At 50.1% G+C, this 22,622-nt stretch overlaps 1 protein-coding gene across 8 annotated transcripts; it reads right to left on the bottom strand.

Moving 5' to 3' along the window:
• Positions 1-1,991: 1,991 nt before the first annotated feature.
• On the bottom strand, positions 1,992-17,804 carry RAB3IL1 (RAB3A interacting protein like 1). 8 transcript variants are annotated; one of them, XM_064657092.1, is made up of 12 exons: positions 17,453-17,804; positions 12,867-13,101; positions 12,331-12,426; positions 10,762-10,839; positions 9,965-10,180; positions 8,548-8,670; positions 7,650-7,778; positions 7,448-7,560; positions 6,591-6,614; positions 5,151-5,250; positions 4,270-4,336; positions 1,992-3,926 (listed from the first exon to the last, which is right to left on the bottom strand). In XM_064657092.1, the coding sequence occupies exons 1-12, from the start codon at positions 17,674-17,676 to the stop codon at positions 3,844-3,846; spliced, it is 1,488 nt and encodes a 495-aa protein (XP_064513162.1). In that variant the 5' UTR covers positions 17,677-17,804; the 3' UTR covers positions 1,992-3,843. The 8 variants fall into 8 exon arrangements, with proteins under 8 accessions (XP_064513162.1, XP_064513164.1, XP_064513167.1 ...); XM_064657094.1 differs by having other exon boundaries at positions 8,548-8,619; XM_064657097.1 differs by lacking the exon at positions 17,453-17,804 and adding an exon at positions 16,203-16,330.
• Between the last annotated feature and the right edge of the window lie 4,818 nt (positions 17,805-22,622).

Raw genomic sequence — 22,622 nt, 5'->3', positions numbered from 1 at the left:
CACACACAGGGAATTGCCAGGAGTAACCAATTCTCAAGGTCCCTTATCCTGCTTTCTCTCTTCTTGCCATACCAAGTCCCCTAAATTCTCCTCCTGTGTATTAACATCTAAATACTTAAAAGCACCTCATTGCGCACAACACTAACCTCCATCAGAGAGAGAAAATATCCATTTTCTCTCCCAAACTCTCACTTTATGACAGGGAAAAAGGATTTAGAAGGGAGAGGGGAATGAAAACTAAATCCTCTTCGATAGTTTTGCTCGTTGTCCTTCAGCTCCAGCTATAGGAAAGTTTCTGACAGCAATCCCTGCTGACGCTACACCTGAAGACCAGCCAAACATTCCCAGTCTGTCACCTGGCCACCCTCATGGCTTTGCAACATTCCCCTTCAAGAAATCCAAATCCTTCCTTCCCACACACAGACTTACACCCATCTAACACCAATTCCCATTTCCAGCAGCACAGAGAAGCTGTTTCCCTGTCAAGGGGCTGCAGGGGACAGGTCAGCAGGTGTGAGGTCTTCACTGAGGCAGAAGCCAGGGGGGGTCTGGAAATGCTCCGTTCCCACAGGGAGGGAGGATCAGGAGGAAGGACAGTCCTGTCTGGGCTGTCTGTGCCCTCTCGTGGCTGCCTGACCGCGCTGCACCACCAGATTCTTGTATTACTTTTGAATTTAAAACTATATCTCTTTCTGGAGACTGCTCTCCCTCGGACCTGTTAGGGTTCTCCAGATGTGGCAGCCCCTCCTTCTGGGCATTTGTTGGGCACTGAACTGCCTCCAGTGCCCTCCTCAAATGCCATCGTGGGAGTGTGAATCCAGCCAGTACAGACCTCACACACCCTCACTGACGAGGGAAATCCGAGAGCAGCATGAGGTCAGCTCATCCCATCAGAGGGAGGCAATGCCCATGTTTACACAGGAATGTGAAGGGAAAAGGGTGACAGGGAGATTTAGGGGCTGAGCTTGGAGTGTGTCAGGGCACTCTGAGTAGGGAGGACACAGGACTCCAGTTCCTGCCTTTCCCATCATGTGAAGGTCATGGTGATGCTTCTGGCTGGCATAGCAACCCCCAGCGATGGGATCTCAGGGTGCATCCAAGCAGGAAAAAACAGCCAAGGCCTGACCACCCCTCATACAAGTTTACAGTAAAAAGCAGCTCCAGATCCCAGAACCACTATTCCATGGGGTCTAATCCCGTTTTCTGCTCTGGCTGTACCTCAGCTTGCTTTCCCAAAGGTCTTTGATGTTTTGCTTTTTCCTTCCACTGTCATCCCCAAGAGATGATGATGAGATCTTTCATGTTAATGTCCAGAGCTGAACATAGGAGGAGAGCAAGTGATTTTAGAGAAACCAGAGTGGCCTAAAATCTCTACCTGATGTTAGGAAAAGCAAGAGACTTCTTGGCCCTGCAAGGACAGAGGAAGAAAGATCCTTGAATTAATCAGCCTTCAGGACAGCAGCATATCCCGTGCAATGCTCCAAGCCAGCAAATTGAGCAGGAGAAACCTCAGCTTCCCGCATGAAAAACAGGGACCTGTCCTGTCGTGTTACTTCCCTGTGAGGGCAGTGAGGCACTGGAACAGGCTCTCTGAGGATGCCCTATCCCCGGAAATCTTCAAGACCAGGCTGGACTGGGCTTGGAGCAACCTGAACTAGTGGAAGGTGTCCCTGCCCACGGCAGGGGGTTAGAACAAGATAAGCTTTAAGGTCCCTTCCAACCCAAACCATTCTGGGATTCTGTGAAGAAATGTTCATCCACCTGTGGGAAAAAACCCTTCCATTTGGCACGAAAACACTATCACTTATTCCCCTCATGAAGTCAGGGAGCAGCCAACTATGGGAGGGACACAGTGATGAAAAAAAAACATTAAAACCCAATCCAAGAGGTCACACAGGGGCCAGAGAAGCTCAGAGAATATCAGCCAAACTTCATTTTCTCTTGGCTACTGAGCACCCCAACCAACCCAACCCCTCAACCTCCAACCAGACTTTTAGAGGTTAATAGCAAATGTTTATTTTCCATTATTAAAGAGCAGGGTGCAACCATCCCGCAGTTAACGGAGTGACTTCATTTTCCTTTACAAATTGTACTCTCTGCTTCATTTCAAATGTAAGACAACTTCACACATGGCATTTCTCCAATTCCTTTCATCTCAAAAGTGCTTTACAATGTGACACTGAGGGGAAGAAAAAAATCCCACAAACCAAAACATCTCCTACCTTGAGAGATCACCTCATTCCCAGCGCTGCAATGCAGCCACATATTGTGCAATGTAGCAGCCAATGGCACAGGAAGACATGGAGAGATCAAAAGGTCAGGGGGAGCAGATAAAAGGGGAAATTCCAGGGATAGAATTTACCTGAGCTGAAATCTGCAGCTGGGGAAACCAAAGCTTTTGCCTTCCCTGTCTATTCCTCCATCCTCTGGACAAAACCACAGCAGCTCAGTTTGTGTCTTTAGTGGAATAAAACTGAGTTCTTACTGTAGCATCCCTCGGGAGAGGCTGAAAGTTCTGGAGCTGAGGATGGTGATCCGGTGCTGGGCAGGGCGATGTGCCAGTCAGAGATGGAAACCCCAGGGTGGGTGGTGGCTGCTCCACAGACACTGAAAAAAAGGCTAAATTGGCTACAAACCACTGTCACGGCTTTAACAAACCTGGGTCTGTGGCAGATCTGTGTGTTCCAACAGCTTTAGTGACATCCCTCCCTCCCAGCACAATTTGGAAGACACAGGAACCGCAGCCACACCCCTCACATGCACACAAAGATGTCTCAATTCCCTCACTGGGGATGGCAGCTCAGGAGAAGCTGGGATTCCCACTGGAATGGGCATTTCTAGGTCTAGTGTAATAGGAGGGAGGAAATCTCTGGGCTTCAGGACTGCCCAGCCTGGGCATGCTCCTTCTGGGACATGAAGAACCCAACCTGGGCAAACGGATTCTACCTAAACAATGCAAACAGGACTGCCCAAAGCTCCCTCAGGATCAGGAACAGCTCCAGGGCATGTTTGTAGGTGAGGTTTGTGTTTAAGAGCACCAAGGCGGACTCCTACACCAAGAACTGTCACAGGGTCTGTAATAAGGTCTGCCTGTGACAACTGCAGCAGATTTCCTAGTCCAGGAGAAAACATCCTGCACTGACTGCAGCCAGCTGGGAGTTAGGGAATTTTCCTGCTCCCTTTGTTCTGCTGAAGGCCCCAGGTGCACAGCTCCAGCTATTCCCCAGCCTGGATAACCCAGAGTCAAACAGCAAGCTAAAAAGAGGAACAATTCCTTCTTTGTGACTCCGTTGGCAGAAAGCTTCTCTCACAGGCTCCTTTAAAAGGAACAAGGAAGTACTTGGAAACAAACTGTTCATGGCTCTCCGTAAGATTATTGTGCTCTGCTGGCATTTTCTGGGCTGTTACAGGAGTATGGTCAGCAGGACCTCAGAGTACCCCCAAAAAACGAGTGGGGCACAGGGACAGACAGCCACCATCTGTCCTGACAGACTGGCTTACAGGGAAGGTCCAGAATTCCTGCCCTCCTCAGAAAATGCCAAAGAAGACTGCATATAAAAACAGAAGTTTAAAAAAATGGATATACACTGCATATAGGAGACTCCAAAGTCTATAGATGGCCACCTCAGAGCAGCCAGGGCCAGCCCAGCTCCGAGGGGACAGCATGGAAGCTGCATTCCAGTCACAGTTGGAGAGTTGGACAGCTGAAGGTGGAAGTTGTGCTTCTTGGTCAGCTTCAGGCAGAGAGAGGGTGGGGAAGGAGAAAGGTCCATTGCAGGGCAGGCACTGCACTCACAAAGCCCTTCATACTGGAGCAGTTTCCTTCCATGCTCAGGCCTCTGCTTACATCTCACTGGGATAAAATCCAAGTTTGGCCAGGGACATCTCCCTCCGGAGCCGCATGACCTCCCAGTACATCAGCTCCACTGCAAAGCAAAAGGGTGTGGGGAAGAGAAGGGAAAAAACAACCAAAAATCAGTAAGCAAGGCACAGCTGGACACTACCTCACAGTGCAGCCCAGTCAGGCTCCTTCCCAAAGTCAGGGAAGCAGGACATGCCGATCAGGTCACCATTCATCAGTACCACCCCAGGGCAAAGCTCCCAGGAACTGGTGCTTTGCTTCCTTCCCTCATGTTTTTCTTTTGTCATTTAACTGCTTCTCAAAGACACAGGGAGCTGAGGGGACCCTGAGCTGGCCCCACTCCTGTCATTTGGAATAGCACCTCTTAATTCCTCCACAGAAAGCATCCCACTGGAACCAGCTCTTACCATCCTGCCTCACCAAGCCTTGCTGGATATAGCGGATATATGTGAAGAAGTTGCAGACTGCTGTGATCTGAGAGAGAGAGGGAAAGAGAAAAATCAGGAATTAGCTCCAGAATTGCTCTGCCAAAAGGCCTGCCCTGCACTCAGCAGCAGAGCTCAGTGTTCAGCATCTGAGAAATAGTCCCACATATCACCAGGTAGGATGAAAGCTGGTTAAAAATAAAATTTAAAAAAAACATCTGGGTATCTTCCATTCCATCCCTAGACATTACATTATCCATGAGACACAACATGGAACAACTCCAATCTACTGCAGATTTGAGACACTGCTTTGGGGCAAGTGACACAAATGAGTCAAGTCTGTGCAGAAAAAACAACTTTTTGTATCCAAAATGGTCACATGTTTCAGGATCAGCTCTTGTGATATGCAGCTCAGGAAAGAATAAACTTCTAAAATGCTCCATTGAATCAAAGCCCCAACAGCAACATTAATAAATTATCCACCTTTTGCCTTCCCTCCACAGAAAGAACAACTTGTTCTCACAACCACCCGAGTCATGGATCTGACTGGAACAGTAAGAGCATTTAAAGAGCAGAAAATTACTGTATTTTACAAAGGGGAATTAAATAATAATAAAGCCAAAAAACCAAAGCCCTGTACAGAATGAAACCATGGAAAGTGAACACACTGAGGGCTGTCTGAAAGCATAAGCAAGGCTGGATCTGCACCCTAATTATAAACCAAGAGCCACCCTGAGCTCAGGAACAAACTCAAGTCCCACAGGTCTTCCTTAAGTTGAAGGCTGACCCTCAAGAGCTCCTACATCTCAGGGTATGGAACAATTTTGGAGGGTCAAGGCACCCTGGGAAGGTAAAGGACTCACCCTGGCCCTGCAGGAAGGTGAAATGTAGTAGTAATTCCCAGAATCCCCCAGCATGATCCGGTGCTTGCAGGTCCTGGGGAGGCCACTTAGAGCACATTTCCTGCCAGGAAAGGAAAAAACACTTCAACAATCCAGTGGCACAGCAGAGATCAGGAATTTAGGAATTTCAAGAGGTGGAAGGGGGAGCTCAGAAGCCGGATCTGGGTCAGTATGAAAAAAAACCCCATGGCTGATAGAACCTTTTGCTCCTAAAAGATTCCATAAATGACAAGTTAGGAGAGTTAAATATCTGGAATCATGAATTATTCCATATCCAAATACACCAAGCTGTACCCTTTCCCTGGCACAGAGCCCAAGAGAAAGCTACAGAAAACAGAGTGTAATGTCATCTGGTCCCTGCATATCTCCTCCACATTCCAGGGAAGACTCAGGTGTATCAGCTTTCCTGCTGGGATGCAAACATGCTGGCTGGACATCAAACCTGGCCTCAGAACTGGTAAATCCAGCATTAGAGCAGAATTTGCTCATGCTGAGAACTCAAAAGAAGCCACACGGCTCTGGATGAGGCATGCAATCCGTAAGGACAAGCCAATCCCTTCTTGGGCAGACAGCAAAGAAGCCTGGCTTCACAATTTTAGGATTTCACTCAGAGTGACAAAAACAGTCTTTTCAAAACAGGCAACAGCCTCTCTTTTCCTGCCATTTTTTTCTGTTATTTCTTCTATTATGGTTTCCATCACCAGCCAGTTGCCTTTCCTTCATCCTCACTTTAAGCAGTAAAGCAGAATTTTCTATTGCATAGTTATCACCACATTCCTCAGAGGCTCAGTTCCTGCATGTGGAAAGAGCAACATCACTCCCCAGCTGCAAAAAACTGCTCTGGGAGCCATGGAAGGTGCCAACAGATGGGAGCAGATGTTTTAAGGAGATTCTGAGCATGTCTCTGGGCTTGTTTTCCACTGCTATCAAGGCAAATATTAGCCAAGAGTGGAAGCATGGGCTGTAGGAGTCCACATGCAAGGAGAAGCAATCACTGACCAAATATTAACACAACTTAAGGAGATTAAATTCTCAGGAAGTGTAGGATGACCAATAACAAGATATTTTTAAGTCACAAAATTGAACATTGGAGCACATAGAAAAAAGAGACTCTTGGTGACTCGGTGTAACTACAGCTGTCACAACCATATTTAGAGGTAACCAAAAATGCCACAAAAATCAGTGTTTTACACCTGGGAAACAAAAGTAAACAAATTCCTTTTGGATTTTTTTTATTCCCAATAGCAAAACTCCTCACCATCCTGCCTGGAAATTAAACAGGGTTAAAGAGTTAGCTCAGTTCAGCTCGAGCCTCCAAGCTGCTACATTGCACTGAGTTAGTCACTTGTTAATGGATTAGAGATCTTTGATCACTGGCTAAACAATAAATGCTTCACTTACGTTACAATTTGTGACCGGAACCCACTGTGAAGACAAAAAAAGAACGCAAAAGGAAAGTGATAAGGATGAAGACAGGATGGGTTGTTCTTGGAGCAATTTGCCTAGAGATGGCAGAAAATGCAGGAGCGTGGTAGGAAACCTGTGTTTGCCCTCACAGGGACACTTTAGGGGGTGCTCTGCTTGAAGGTAAGGGAGGGAAGGACAGAGAAAGGGAGCCCTGATGGAACTTGAATTCATCAGCTGAATAAAAACCCCTCCTTCATCTGGAATACCATGTCATTTCTGCTAGTGCTCCCCTTCCTTGAGGTGATCCCAAGCTGTTTGTCACAGCAGATACAGTCACACAAGCTCTGAAGCAGCCACAGCCCCAATTCTGGTGGCAAGGTGACAGCATCAGGTGGAAAAGATGATGTGCAGCAAAAGGAGATCTCTTCTGACCTAGGCTCAAACCCACCAGCAAGGTCAGGATGCAAGGTGAGCTCAAACCTCACCAGATGCAAGAATGCAGCTCTGATTTAACCCTTTCACTCCTGGTTATGCACAAACACCTTCAGAGAACATAAACAAATTGCTGCCTCAAGGCAAGGGAAAAAAACCCACCCCCCCCGGTCAAGGGCAGTAACACGTCACAGGTTATCCCAAAAACCAGCCAACAGCTCATCTGCTGAGCTAAGCTCATTCCTCTTCTCAGGCAGAGCAGAGCTAAATTCCAACTGCTCACAAGCCTGGAGAACGCTCAGCTGAGCCCTTTGAACTGTTCACCTCAGCGACTGAGCGAGGCCCGGGCAAACTCCACGGCATGGGACAAACCGACCAACAGCAAGGAGGGGACAAAAGACGGTAAATACGGTCCTTACTTTGGCCCACCACACTCTTCTGCTGCCACCTTCACCACAGGGAGTGTCTGGGAAGCCACTGGCTCGATGGTGAGGGTGTTCTGCTCCACAGCCACTCGCACCAGCTCCGACAGCTGCGGCAAACAGAAGGGAGAGCGGGTACGAATGTGCCAAGGTCACCTCCACAAAGGTGACCCTCTGGAGCTGCTTTTCCAGCACTCACCTCCTGCTTAGTAAAGTCCAGACAAGGTCCTATGTCTTCTCGATAAATCCTGTCCAGGAAGGAGCAGGATTTATCCAAAGTTGGAGATTCCTTCCAGGCCTCGAACTCGGCAAATAAGATGGAGTCGACCTGCAGCAAGTGTCCAAGAGGAAAGGGAAGTGGCAGGGTGGTCACAAGAAAAGATTTCATATCAGAAGGTAAATGCTACTGTGCAGGTAACCGCACTGCAAAACATCTCCTTTGGCATCAGAGAGGCTCAGACACCACGGAAGTGTCTGAGAGAAGCTGCCTTGCCTCTCATCTCCCACCCACCAGCAGTTCTGTAACAGTTCTGAGCCACAGCCATCCTGGGCTTATTGTGCCAGAAACCTGCAGGTACCTCTCTATCCCATCTTCCTCCAGCACCCGTGATGCAGGAAAAGCTACTACACAACCACTGAACAGACCAAGTTCCCACTCAACCCATGTCAGGAATGATGAGAGCAGCTGAGTGGCAAAGCACAGTGGCAATGGGAGACTTTGGGACCTGGCATTTAAATCCCAGATGGATCATTAGCCAAACCACCAACTTGACTGACAGGGCATCTCCTACAAGCCCAGCAAATTATGTTAAAGTTGCTGAAAGGAAACAATAAAACTACAGAAACCTTGCTGAGCAACACAAAGCACATGAGTGAACACAGCTGGGAAAGTTTGGATTCCAGCACACTCCCTCTGTGCCATGGAGACTGCTCACCTGGGACCAGGAACAGCTTCAGAGACACAAGATGGAAAAACAAATGGAGAAAAACAAAACAAAAGGAAAAAAATGGAGGTTAGCATAAAAGGGAGCTGGAACTGAAAGGCTGGAAGCATGAGAGGTAGCTGGGTCCCACCTACCCCCAGAAAGGTTGGTTACCTGCCGTGAGGAGGAGGAGGAAGCATCTGCTCCCAAGGCCTGCCAGCCTGGCTCATAGGTGATGTGGATGGCCTTCCCAGGGAGGATGCAAAGGAGCAAGGAGAGGAGAGCAGGGAACCCAGACTTGGAGGGCAGAGGGAGAGACAGACAGTGAAGGAAAAGGTTTAGAGTGAGACAGGTAAGAAGGGAGGTAAAAAACGTGAGGTAAAACAGGAGATAGGAAGAAAGGGTCAAGTCCTGCCCTTCAGGAACTGAGCATGCTACTCAAGGCATCACAGGGACACAAGTCACACCTTTAGATTTTAGCTTAGGGTGCAAAAAGGGAACAGATATTGCCATTTTTAGGCTCAGTTTAGGATGGGACACATCTTTTTCATAGGGCACCAACCCTCTGAACGCCAGATTCCCTTTTATCACCTCTCACATAGGCCATTAAAGAATCTGAGAGACAAAGAAACCACCCCATCCTTGATACAGAACATTATTAGTCACTTTAGAAGCTGAGCCCTGAGATTTTAGACCCCAAGATATCTGCACCCTGTGGAAGTTGCCTCCATGATGAAATGACAGGTCCAGATCTTAAACAAACAAGTCCTTGGTGTTTCCTCAACAATTCTTCATGACAGAGGCAGTAGCTGCCCCCAAAAAATCACCAGTGAGATATATTCCCCCACCACATTCCCACTCATTTTCATTCTTCCTGACCAAGTACCATAAGTTGCCTCCTTTTTGCTCCCCAGGACAGCTGTGTACACATCTAGCTAGTGGGAAATTCCCAGAAGGAAAGATCCTGGTAGCAGGAAGAAGTGTTACACTCGTGGTCACAGTAGGTTTGGGGGGGTGCTATAGAAGGATCACCTTAATTAAACAGGGCTTGTTTGGAAGTTATTCACAATGCTTTGGATGCTTCTCTGCCCAGCTCCTTCCAGTGAGGAAGGAATTAAATATAATTAAATATATACTCTGCAAAGAGGGAGAACAGTGCCATGCCCAAGAACACAGGACAAGTGAGAGGCTACTAGCTGATGGAGGTGTCCTGGTGTCCAAGCCAAACTGAGTAGGAAGAACCACCACCATGTCATGCCAGAACAGGCTATGGACTCATCTGCCAAGGTGCAGAAAACCACTGGCTTCTGCTCAGCAACTCACAGCACTGGTACCTCTTGGATCTGCCCATGTCCCCCACAGATCCCTCAACTGCTGTTGTCCTGACACAGCCTCCAACACGCCTCCCAAAGAGGAAATACCCACAAAAGGAAACCCACCACAGCCTGCCTCAGCAAAAATTTAGGGAACAAGGCATGTTACCACACAAACAGCTTCTTCCAACACTGAAACCACAGATTTCTCCAGGAAGCCCCTGAGCACAGTGCCAGCAGTGGCTCTGAGGCCGATTCAGCGAGTGGCCCTCACCCACCTCTCTGCACTCCCGAGTGACTGGCTCTGGAGACACATTCTGTCTGGCAGCTGAGACCATGGCACTGCTGGTGCTTTTGTTTCGCCCATGGCCCTTCCTGAAGCCGGCTTTGGAAGGGCTCTGGAGCTGAGGGTGCAGCTCCCGGTTGGGGGAGGAAGGTGTGGACGTGATCACCAGCGTCTTCAGAGCTGTCACCTCTGCCTGCAGCATGTCAATCTGAGGAGACCAGGTAGAGTCAACACCTGCTGAACTCAAGTTCGCTGCGTCCCATCACATATTGAAGCCACAGAGAACCAGCTACAAGCCCAGCCATGAAGCTTCTCCCCATCCCTCCCAGTGCCCAGCACCACCCAGAATTTTAAACAAACAGCAGCTATTTGGGATCCCATCTCTCTGCCCTTTTAGTCAGCACATTTTGTCCCAGGCTCTTTTCAGACCCAATAACCCCAAAGAAACTTCTCTCTTGAGTTAAGCAACGTTGTGATTCAGCCCTGCCAGGAAATTCCAATGCCCCAGGTCCCTGCTCTATCCATTCCCACAGCTGTGACGATTAAACAGCTTATCAGTTCCCTGTGGTTTCCCTGGCATCCATTTCCCAAAAAGGAGCTAGATCAGGAACAGACTGCAAGGATCCCTCTTTCCCCTCACTCTAGTCCCTTTCCAGTGTCTGCTGGAAAGGGAGAAGAGCAAATGCAAGCACTTTACTCTCCTCCAGCCAAAAAGCAGCACTGTGGCCAGTCTGGGCAGTGATGCCACCAGGCTACCCCAAAAATCAAGTCCCAGAGAGCAGTTCTCACCTTGCCCCGGGCCTCCCTCAGCTGTTTTTCTGCTGCAGCCTGTTTAGTGTTGGCTTCTCTCACCATCTTGTGGGCTTCCTGCACCAGAGAGAATTTAGTCTGCTTGTTACACAAAGCCACCAAGGCAGGTCACAGCTATGCCATATCACATGATCCAGGCAAGCAAGCAAGGGGACAGTCATCCCTGCCACATCCAAGGGATTTGTTCTGCAAGCTGTGAAGTGTCTTCCCCCAGAATTTCCCGGAGAACGCTCCCAGTGCCAGAGCCTGGAGTGCATCCCCTGCTAAGGAGTGTAATCAGTTAAACCAAAGCATTTAGCTGACTAGTCCAAGGTCATCTCTCTCATTGATAGGGGCTGCTTGAAGAATGTCAGAAGCAAGGGCCTGCCCTTCCTTGCCCTTGGGAGTTGCTTAAAGCTGAGGCTTTAACATGAACACTCAGCTGTGTTGCTATGGGTGCTGTGGCAGGGGCTGTGGGTGCCCCTATTCCAACATCTCTGACTCCAGCCTCCCCTCAGCTTGGCTTCCTGGCTTGACCCCAGTCACTGCAGCCCTGCTGGTTGATCACTAAACCTATTTCTGCCCCTGCCCTGCTGTCTGTGACACTGATCCTGATCCAGACCTGCTTCTCCACATCTTGGTGAGTTCACTGCTCCTGCCTGGGTTGTCACTGCACTTTGCTCCCACTTCCCTTGTGGAGCAGCCAGTCCTCACTGCTCCAGGCACGGCTGGGACACAGCAGGACATGGAGCTCAGGCGGGGGCCAAATGGTAGAAACTGGCTTAAAAGGCTCTCCCACAGAAAGAGGGGAGTGGGATGAATCCCACCTGGATCCTCCCTGCAGCACTGTCTGGAAGCAGAGTCTGGCCAAGGCCACCAAAGGAAGGGAACAGCCCTTGGTTTTATTATCTCCAAGATCATCCTGAGCTCAGGCAGCCAAAATTTCAAGGGGGAGTTGCTCTCTTGGCCCTCATATTCCTGTGTGTCAAAGGTACAGATGGGCTCTGGCTTTCCTCACTATCTAGACAGATCCAGACATAAGAGCTGCTGGTGAATGGGATTTTGCCAGGATAGACCTTGGCAAGAATCACATTACAAAAAAACAAAACAAAACAAAACAAGAAACCACCACAACTGACAGGCCTTCTGGACACTCATTGGAGCAGAATGTGTGAGGACACCTAGCCTGTTCCCACCCCCAGCAAGGGCTGAGACAAGCCAGGGAATCATCTCTATTCCGCAGTAGCTGCCCAGCAGGTATGGAGAGGGACGTGGAGAGGGACAGGGAGCTGTGCCTGGCTCCAGCTCCAGGTATCCCCACATCTGATTTTGTCACCATAACTACTATGCTCTTTATGCCACCCCACAGCTGCCAGAAGGGGCAAGAAATACCTGTTAAATGCTCCCCAGGAGCTTGTTCTGAGGCTCTGCCTGCAGCACTGCCCAGCTCTGCTTCTCCAAGTGGGAAAGAATATGGGAAAGGAAGAAACTGTAGGAGGACGCAGCTGGAAAGCCTGTCTTAAAGGGGCTGGATGCAAGCTTAGGGTAAGAAAAGGAAGAGGGTGGTACCTCAAATAGGCTGGCTGTTAACTCCTCCAGTTCCTGCTCCAGTTGTTCCCTGACTTTTGACAATCTCTCACATTCTTTGTCCTTCAGCTTCAGCTCCTGTTGAGGAAATGGAGAAGGACACATCAGCCCACAGCAGATCCCAGGAGTGCTGATGCCCTGCCCTGTCAATCACAACCCTTCCTCCCCACCATGACACAGAACCCTGATCCCAGATTCCCGTCACTAAACTCTGCGCCAAAGGCACCCTCCCTCCACAAGTTGTAGCAGGATTTTCAGGCTCATTTCAGGAATAGCTCAATTGTCATCAGCAAGGAGGCTCCCAGTTAAGCACTGCCTTGAGCTGCTTCCTGCAGTAGGTTTCCAGGATTAATTTGGATATTGGCACATCCAGCAACTGATGTCCTGCTCCAAAGCACTTCATGGCCACCTCAGCTCAGTCACTCTCCTCTTCTGCCTGCTCCAAACTCCTAAAACATCTCTAGGAAAACTCCTACTGCTCCAATCCATGCTGCCATCCCCAGGTGTTCTCCCTTTACCTTCTGTGCTTTGTGCAGCTCATCCTTCAGGAACTCAGACCCCTTTTCACGGATCTCCACCGAAGAGCTGCGCAGGCGCGACACGTTGAGCTGCTCGGTGGACTGGGTCTCACCCACACCTCCAGCATCCTGGCATCCCGTCTCCAGCTCCTCCTTGTTGCCTTTGGATGGCATTAGTGGCTTCCAGTGCCCCACAGCAGGTTGCTTCTGGCTCTCTTCCTCAAAACTGACCTGGCTGTGGGGTGACAGCACAGAGAAACTTCTCAACCAGTGAGAGGACACTCACAATAAAGCAGGAGAACTAAAGACAGCTGTTCCAGGAATCCTGTTCTCACCTGGATTCCAAGAGAAACACACTGCAGCTGCCTTGTTTAGGACCCTGGTACTCACCCAGCAGACCCAAGTTCAGACACTGCTTCCCCAGCTGAAGGAAAGTAGGAAAAAAAAGGAACACAGCTCTCCCATTTCCAGTGTACAGACCCTAATCCCCTCTGCTGCCAACCCAGCCTTCCCCTACCCCTACTTCCCACCAAAAGTCTCCACAGAGCTGCCTAAACCGGTGCATTTCCAGTGGGCTGAAGCCCTGTTTTTTAGTTTCAGTGGCTGGCAAGTGGAGATGTACCGGAAAGAAGAAACCAGAAGAGCCACCCAGGAGACTGTTCCCCAGCAGCGCTTGTGCAACTCCCAAATTAACACAGATGCTGGAGAGGCTGACGGATTTAGCTGGCTTTGCTGGGGTTTTAGGAGAGGAAAACCTCATTAATGCCTGCATGACAGGGCACTGCAGTCACCCTGGGGTGTGCATCTCCCTTTCTTTGTGCATCAAAGTGCCCTCACGTGGTTGCTCGCCGTTTGAAGGCAATGGGAGCACGTCCAAGCCTTGCACACATGGAAGTTTTCTATCATGCCCAGCCACCCAGCAGGACACACACACTGCCCTGCAGATTAACCTGCTGCTGGTTATCTCTGGGTCACAAGCCTTGACTGAGCTCTGGTGCCCAAGCCCTCTGCCCACACTCCTACTGCTTCTTGCCCGCTGCCTTCTCCTTCAGAGAAGCCACCACCTCCTTTGGTTTGGTTCACTTTCTCTTTTTCTCTTTTCCCAATCTGCTTTCCTCTCCTGAACTTGCTCTTCCTCCTGCATTCCAGCCAGGACATACTCTTCCCTCTGATCCGACTCCAGCCCAATACTGCACAACAGAGCACAGGCTGGGCTTATCTCCTCAGCCATGTGCTCCTCAAAAATAGCCTTGTTCTCCCTCAAACACAGAAAGGAGCCAAACTACGAGGCCCAACCATCCTTTTCACCCAGCCTCAGTGTCCCACCACCTTTTCTACTCAGATTTCTCTCTGTTTGTGCCCACTCCAACTCCGTCTATGAGCAACAGCTGCCCACAGTCATTTTCCAAAGAGGGAAAGAAGCAGCAGGTACCAGCTAAATCAGCTCAGGTACCACAAGAAAGCATGTGGAAAAGCACATATACAGAACTCTCTAAACCCTTGGAAGACAAAGAGCACAGGATCTGCGAGATGGTGGAGGACAACAGGATCATCCCTGCTGCCATGCCATGCCAACTGGATGGCATCCAGGCAACAGAACTCGGGGAGGGGGACATCCGGTTGGTATCAGATTTTGCTGACCTCTCTGTCAAGCAAGTACATGTGAAAGCACCACAAATATGATCATAGTGTCCCACTGACTTCACCTGGTTTTACCGACCATTTCCTGAGGAGATCTAGAAAGGGAGGCTCACCCTGGTGATAAGACTAAATTTTCTGCAATGGATTTGCCATGGGAATCATGCCAAGCAGAGAGGTCTGTCCAGCAGATACACCAGTTCTCAGATGGCACAGGGGAAGTCCTCTCTGCTTTGGACTTTTGGGATGAGACAGGGTAAACTGCAGAAAAGAGACCTCTCCAGGTATTCCTGCATTAGAGGAAACAGAGCAGAAGGGACCCAGCCAGTCCCAGTACCTCCAGCTTCTGTGAGCAGAGCACAAAAATCAGAGCACGGAGGAAAAGCAAGATTCAGAACCAAGCAGCTACTAAAAAAATAATAAAGAAGCAGCAGAGAAAAGGGCATTTCAACAGTCCATTAAACTACTCATGCAGTCAATCAAACCCACAGGAAGAAAAAAACAATGTTGTTTCTTTATGACTCTCAAACTCTCACATAAAAGCTGCCTTGGGAAACAGATATTTCAGCACATTTCCACACACTACAGAAGAAAACTGGAGGATATGGAAGAATGAAACAGTCCCACCCACACCCTGTAATGCCAAAAACATATCCTGAAAAACCATCTGTGATAGCTTATTCTCCACACTGCGCAAACAGAATCCTCACGGAAGCCTTGGCTATGCTGGATCTCCATTGTCCAGGTGGGGCTCTGAAATCCAGCCCACAGAGACCAAAAGACCACCACATACACTCGCTCTCTCTTGCTGACTGGTAGCTGTCTTTCTTGGAAAAATGGATCATATTATGTAAGTCCCACACTGACACAAGAAGTACAAACTTACATAGGAAAAAAAAATTCACAACACCCCACAACCTTCTAAAGTTGGTTTCTGTAGAAAAAGCAAAAAAAATGTGCAAGATCTGCACTTTTTCCAGCGGGCCCCACATGTTTCCTGCACTGCTGATCCAAGAGGGTTATTTCCCGTACAAGCAAGCCTCTGGCTCCCTCCAGGTTAAATTCTTACCCGCGGGTTTGGGAGGAGGACCCGACTTTTCCATCCCGCCGGGACAGATGCCTGACTGGCACCGTGTTCATCATCACGGGCTGTCATCTGTCCAGAGCCCGTGGCTGCTCAGTATCATCCCTCAAAAGCTTTGGCAAAGCATCTGGTCATGTTTCATTATACTATTATATTATAGCAGAACACACAATTGCAGTTTCTTGTCTTTGCCTCAGCAACGACCCTGTTGTGTCTTACGTCTGGGGGTGCTGGTGCCGCACGGCGTCTCCTCATTCCATCTCCTTAGTTGGCTTCCACACAACTCTTTCCACAGGTTGCCCAGAGAAGCTGTGGCTGCTCCATCTCTGGAAGTGTCCAAAGCCAGGTTGGACGGGGCTTGGAGCAACCTGGTCTAGTGGAAGGTGCCCCTGCCCATGACAGGGGCTTAGACTAGATCAATCTTTAAGATCCCTTCCAACCCAAACCATTCTGGGATTCTGTGAATCCTACGAAACCGCAGCGCCCTGAGCGCTGGCGGAGCCGGGGGCTCCGGGCTGCAGGGACACAAGGTGTGAGCACCGAAACCACCAAACCCCGTGGAAGCCCGAGGGACACAGACACCCCCCCAAGCCCCCGATCCCCCCCGCACCTACCCCCGCAACATCGCTGGGTCCCTGATGCTGATGCTGCTCACGGCGGAGGGGCGCCCGCCGCCCCCCCCATGCCCGGAGGAGCCGCAGCTGGAGCGGGAGCTGCGCCCGGAGAAGCCGGAGCCGCAGCCGGAGCGGGAGTCCTTCCCGGAGGAGCCGCAGCCGGATGAAGAGTCGGTGCGGTTCCTGGAGGAAGGGGAGCCGTTCCCGGAGCAGATCCCGGAGGAAGCCGCGCTGGAAGCGGAGCGGATCCCGGAGGAGCCGCAGCCCCACCACCGCCCACGTGATGCCGGCGCGGCTGCGCCCTGAGCCCGCCGGGGCCCGGGGGGTCACTTGGCGAGCGGCGGCACGGGCAAAACGGGCTGGAACCGCGGGAATTAGGGTGGTTTGTTACCGATCACATCAGTGCAGGGCAGTGAGAAGCGAAAATTAAATCTTAAACAGCCGTTCCTCTGCCCTTCTCTTCTTCCCCGGCTCAGATTCGCGCCTGGTTTCCCCTGCCTCCTTCCACACGGGGCTGCGGTCAGCTCTCTCCTGCTCCTTCTTGCTCAGAAGGGTTCGTCACACTTTTCCCCTGCTCCAGCATGGGGTCCCTCCCAGGGGAGACAATCCTCCGTGGACTTCAACGTGAGTTATTCACGAAGTGCTCCCGCGTGGGTCACTTCCACGGAGTGCAGTCCCTTAGGGACGGGCTGATCCAGAGTAGGATCCTTCCACGGGGACCACCTCTGGCTGCAATTGCTCCCATGCAATAGCTTTTGTCTCCCTTCTTAAATATATTGTTCCAGAAGTGCTCCCACTGTCGCTGATGGGCTCAGGCAGGTCCATCTTGAGCCGGCTGGGAATGGCTCCATCGGACATAGGTAAGCTTCCAGCAGCTTCTCACAGAAGCCACCCCTGTAACTCTCCCACTACCAAAACTGTGCCCCAAAACCCCAACACACTGAGGAAGTCAGGGATAATATGCAGGAAGCTGAAAGGATGGGGGAAACCTGGCTGGGGGAAGAAAAGCCACTGATTGTCCAGGATTTTTAAACTTGGCATTCAAGGAGAGCACAGGGCTGGGAACAAAACAGGCAAACCACTCCTGCTATTACCCCAGTCCCAACAGCAGATCCCACACCCACCTCTGAATTGACAGCACTGAAATTTTGGTGTCTCCACTCAACCAAAAACTGCCCCTGCCCTTGCAGGCCACCCTAAGAGGATGTTTTCCAGATCGATCCTTCCCCACATTTCCCATCACATCCTACCTTGCCATTGCCCAGGGCTTCCCTCCAGGCAGCCGTATCCCCTCAGAGCCTTCACATGCTCCTGCCTTGCTCTCCATTTGCCCATCCTCTGCCTCACTGCCAGACCCAAGGCCAAAGGCTGGTGAGTCAGACATGGTGATCCATGTATCCATTGCGGAATGCTGCTGTGGATACCACGTAGGGAGCACTTCTCTGTCCCAGCATCTCCTGGGTGTCCCTGTCATCTGCAGCCCTGCCCTGCCTCATGGCCAGGATCCATGGTGACAGCACAAGCCAACCTCATGCTCTGAGGTCTGGGAACGGAGTGTCCGGGACGTTTGTGTCTGTTTGTGTCACTGGCTGTAACCTTTGTTATCTTCAGGGAGCTTTTGGGAGGAGGGGAAAGATCTTCAGCTTTCCAAGGCAGCACCACAAGTAATTAGTCTTTGTAATTATTAACTCCCAAGGCTTGGCTGGCAGGGACGGAGGGTCCTCAGATTAGAAGGGTAGAACTGATTCCAGGAGCCTACAAAGGCAGGAAGGATGAGAACTGATAGTGCAGACAGGAAGCATTGAGGGGATGTGCTGAAGATTCTGAATCCCAGCCACTTGCAGAAGTTAACTTTTCATAGGGGGAGAGTGGCATGTGCTTCCCTCTTCTTCCCAGAAGGAAAGGGAAAAACCAGATGCAGGCTGGGAAGAGGAGGAATGGGGATTATTTTAGAGCTTGGAAAGCAGGACTACACCCCAGACCCAGCAAACCCAAACCGGATGTTATTGCCATGAAAAGGAGAATGAAATGGCCTCAAACTCCAGGCTCCTTCCAGCCCCTCCTTGCTGGCTCAGATGCTGTGCTGATGTTTGCTCAGCTGGCTGCAAGGCTTTCAGCAAGGGCTTTCTGGGATTTCTGGCTCTAAGATCCCTGATTTCCAGGACCAACACATTTGGTCCTCCCTTTGGAGCCTAATCCCTGCCACAGAACCTATGGCAAGAGAAAGGGGATCTTGCTAAGGACCTTTCCCTCCTTTTCATGCTGTGCAAACTGAACTATGCAACATCGGAGAGGGAGATTTGTCACCCTCCAAGCCCCTAAAAACAAAATGCAGAGGGTAAGATGGAGATTAGCACTCGGGTCTGAGGGAGGTGCAGAGCTTGGCACCCACAGCTCTCAGAGTCCCCCAGGATGGCACAGAATTAGTGAAGAATTCTGCAGCATAAGGGGAAGAAGCCTGGGGGTCCTCACAAAAGCATTGAGGGTCACTGCATCCTCTTCAAACATTCCTGGCCAGCTCAAATCTCTGGGTAAATCCTGTCCTTGCAAAACAGCACCTCCTCAGATAATTCCTGCTTTATCTTTTTTTTTCAATTACGTAAGATTCCAGGGAAGAATGCTATTTTGAGAGACATCCCTGATGCCAGCTGCCTCTGTGTCTATCTCACCACTGAAACTGGACCCACTGTCTCAAAAAACACTTACTCTCTACGAGACAGCAAGGGGGGCACCGTGCCATTCCCAGACAGTTGCTGCTAACTCAGCACGGAGAGTGGCCCTCTGGCATTCCCAAAACAGGGATTCAATTCCCACCACAGTAATTCAGTTTCTGCGTCTGTAACATTGAGAAAATGAGGATGATTCCAAGGCTGTGAAGCTGAGGAGGGATATCAGACCTCCTTGCTTTCTCCTCTGCTTCTGTGCAAGGAATCTTCCTCAAGTCCTGCAAGGTCTGAGGCCACAGGGGATGTGAAAAGAGATCCAAGCAGGGCTGACATGCTGGTAGCCCTTCAGTTATTTACTTTAATATTAAATTCCACACATATTTCATGCTGTCCCAGCAGCAGCTGTGAAACACATGAGCTGCCAGCTGAGCTGCTCTCAGAGGAGGGCAGCAGAGTCCCCCAGATGCCAGCACATCCTTCCACAAACAGCAGGACACGCTGGGTTTTGTTGTTTCATGTCCCCAGGAGCACCCAAACCACTCCCAACAGCACCCTCCCCTTGTCTAGGATCAGCCACAGGAAGGATAAAACTACTACTAAAAATTTGGGACAAATTGATCCCAACTGCTGATGTTAAACAAGTGTCAAAGACATAGGCATACAACCAGCACAAGAGAAAGTTGATTTTTACAGGAATCCTGGTCTCCAGCTGCTCTTACCTGCATGGGTCAGACCTGTGCTCCCTCTCCACAGCATCCCACAGCTGGGTAAATGATGGAAGACTAAATAGTGAGAAAGGATTTTCATTCAGAGCCCTGTGGAAGGGGAACATCCTAAAGACCTAACAGGGGGGATTGTTGAGGTGGTGGATGAGAAGGATGGTGGCAATTGGGAGGGATGACTTGGGAGCAGAAAAGGGACCCTGGAGAGACAGAGGGAAGGAGTTTCTGGCTTGGTGGAGATTTCAGAACAAAGGCAAGGACTGATGTTTCCCAGGATGTCATGCAGGGAAGAGCAGTGAGTCCCCAAGCACTGCTGGAAGAAGCCAGAGGAAGAGAAAGTGAACCCATGGAAAGAGTCTCGGGGAGGCAGTGGCAGAGTGGAAGTCCCCAGCATCCAAACCACAGCTGGAAGAGGTGACAAACTCATCCAGGGACAGCGAGGAGTGACAGAGAAACATCCTGTGAGAGCCAGGCAGAGCATGGACCAGGTGTTTCACCAAGCTAAGGAGCTTCCCCAGGGAAGAGAGGGCTGTGCAGCCCCCCAGGCATGACACATTTTACAGCCTTTGTGGAAAATTCCAGCCCTGCATAATCTCCTGGGGTTCCTGTAAGATTGTGACATGGAGAAAGGGACCAAACAGGAAAGAATTAGAGGAAAAATGCCTCTCTCCTGGCAGCCACCATGGCTGTGCCAGGAGTTAGCAGCAGCAGAGCAGCCAGCCCTGCCTCCCCCTCCTCCGGCCGCCTCTATAAACACGCAGGGCTTACTCAGAAGATTAGGAGGGAACAGGGCAAAAGACAACAGAGTCTCTTTTGTAATGAGGAAGGATTACAGCATCAAGTGACCGGCTGCAGCTCCCAAGTGGGTCTCAGGCTCCTTAGCACACCGTGTCGGGCAGGTTCAATCCCCCCATGAGCCAAGGGGGCACGAGGAGGCGGGCGGTGGCGTGGGCCACAAAGGACCCAGCGAGGACACGTGCGGCAGCAAACCTCCACAGCCTCCAGCGCGGCAAAGGAGCCCATGACTGTGAGTATCCCGTCCTCCTAAGAGCAGGCAGATTCCTTCTGAGACCTTCCTGCCTTCCTGTAACCTCCTCTCACTCCATCCTTCTGCTCTGTCCCCTTGTTCTCCAGCTCTGTGGTACCTGCTCATTTCTGTTTGCCGTCTCACGTGGCGGGTGATGCACCTGATGTTGCAGAATCCTGATTGCTGTGGGTTCCCACACTCTGATTAGTGGCAGTGGACCTCCAGGTGCAATGGTTAGTCCAGAGGGATGAGGCAGGTGGATGCAGGAAGTGGCAGGCAGCAGTGCCGTGCAGGGGATGGCTCTTCCTCCCCATACTGACTCCGGTGTGCCAGTGAGTCACCTCCCACCTCAACCCCAAATGGTACTTGGAGTGTGCCAGCTGCCCAGTGACATCCCTGGGCAGTCCCATGCAGGCTGGCAGGTGGGCAGGGAAGTGCCTTAACCATTCTGGGCTGGAGGGAAAAGCACTGGGGAAAAAAACCATATCCCATGCGGGGGCAGAACTGCACAGAGGTGGGTGACATCCATTATTTACATGGACAAGAGCTGAAGTTTTCCTTCTTTGGTAAAAAGTGAATGTGTATCTGAATTACGCAACAAAGAGTCTCCCTGGGCTCTTTCAAGACCCAAAGCATAGAGAAAGCAGATAGCCTTGTGTAAGCAGACCCCCCCAAATTTATGGGTTTATAGGCATACATTTCTTTTCCATACAGCCCATGTGTGCAGTCTCTGGGGCAGTTAAAACTCACTCTTCCAAGTCCTGTGCACAGAAATCCGTATGAGAATGGCAGAGAAGTGCACGAGGATTTAGTGAAATGTGCATTTGTGCAGCTGGGGACAGGGACCAGCTCTGCTCCTCCACATAACCTGTGAGAGGGGACTCAGGGACCTGAGTTACTACAGGGAAAGCCAAAGGAGGAGCAGCACCAAAAAGCCAAAACCAGGAAAAAGATGTTGTTTGGTTGAAGTAGCCAAAAAGCCCAGACTTTGCTGTTTTTCTTCACAGCAGCAGCTCACTGGGACTCAAGTTGTCCCCACCTAGGTGTAGGTTTTTCACTGAGATGTTTAAATAAGGAACAGGGCACAAATTTATCTGCCTTCAGGTGTTGCAAGGTGTGAATTGTCCCTTGAAGTTTTTCATTGTCTCCATCATTCAGGGGAGAGCCCGAGGTGCCATAATTACTGACATTGTTACCTCTGTTAAATAGCAATGCCTGTATAACACCCTGGTGACATGTTAAGATTTAGAAATACCAGTAGTTTCACACTGGTTAATTATAAGCCAAGGGATCATTCACCAACCTGCCTGGTGTGGATTACACCAGTGTTTTGGTGGGGTTTTTTGTTGGTTGTTTTTTGTTTTGTTTTGTTTTTTACAAATTCAGATTTATATGAAAGTGAGTCTGATTACTAATTGATGATAAAGAAATATTTATCCCTGTTAGACTAGAATTGCAATGGGAGTGCTGCATGACTGGGAAGCATTTCAGGAGCCTGAATGCCTTTTTTTATCCAGTGCAATTTATTGTGCAACATATGGTGGAAGGAGAGGGGAGGCAGAGCTGCTGGAATTTGGGCTCTGTGAGCCTGGCCGAACTCCATCCCGCAGATCTGTAACAGGGAGGGCTGTTCTACCTGGAGGACTAGGACCAGCAGAGTCCAGATATGGCCCTCAGCCCAAGTTTAAAGACAGCAATTCTTGTTGGGTACCTTCATCTGGATCAGTTCTAAGAAATCTCTACTTTTTGGGGTTTTTGCTTTCCTTTGGGTTGAATTTTTTTGCCAGCAGCATTCCAGGAAGATGCTTCCCAACATTTTACAGAAACATATTTGAAACAAATAGTATAACAAAAAAAAATAACACAAACTCACAACTGTGGAGTTTGTGACCGTGACACTTAACCTTACACCAGTGTTTTGTGGGAAGGTGGTGGCACGTGGGCTCTGTCCTCTCCAGCCAACCAGCCCCACTTCAGTGCTGACAATCAAGCACTAGAAATCCAG

The sequence above is a fragment of the Pseudopipra pipra genome, chromosome 6, assembly GCF_036250125.1.
Source record: "Pseudopipra pipra isolate bDixPip1 chromosome 6, bDixPip1.hap1, whole genome shotgun sequence".
Classification (NCBI taxonomy): domain Eukaryota; kingdom Metazoa; phylum Chordata; class Aves; order Passeriformes; family Pipridae; genus Pseudopipra; species Pseudopipra pipra.
The sequence above is the reverse complement of the archived record's forward strand: the minus strand, read 5'-3'. Positions and strand labels throughout refer to the sequence as shown.

Bases quoted from the DNA above. Each gene is read 5' to 3' on its own strand.
- RAB3IL1 (XM_064657092.1), bottom strand. From the start codon at position 17,676: ATGACAGGGACACCCAGGAGATGCTGGGACAGAGAAGTGCTCCCTACG. The intron at 13,102-17,452 runs GTAGGATGTGAT...GTCACCCCACAG, and splicing joins AAGCCCTGGGCAATGGCAAG to CCAGGTCAGTTTTGAGGAAG. The intron at 7,779-8,547 runs GTAACCAACCTT...CACTTGCTGCAG, and splicing joins CCTCCTCCTCCTCACGGCAG to GTCGACTCCATCTTATTTGC.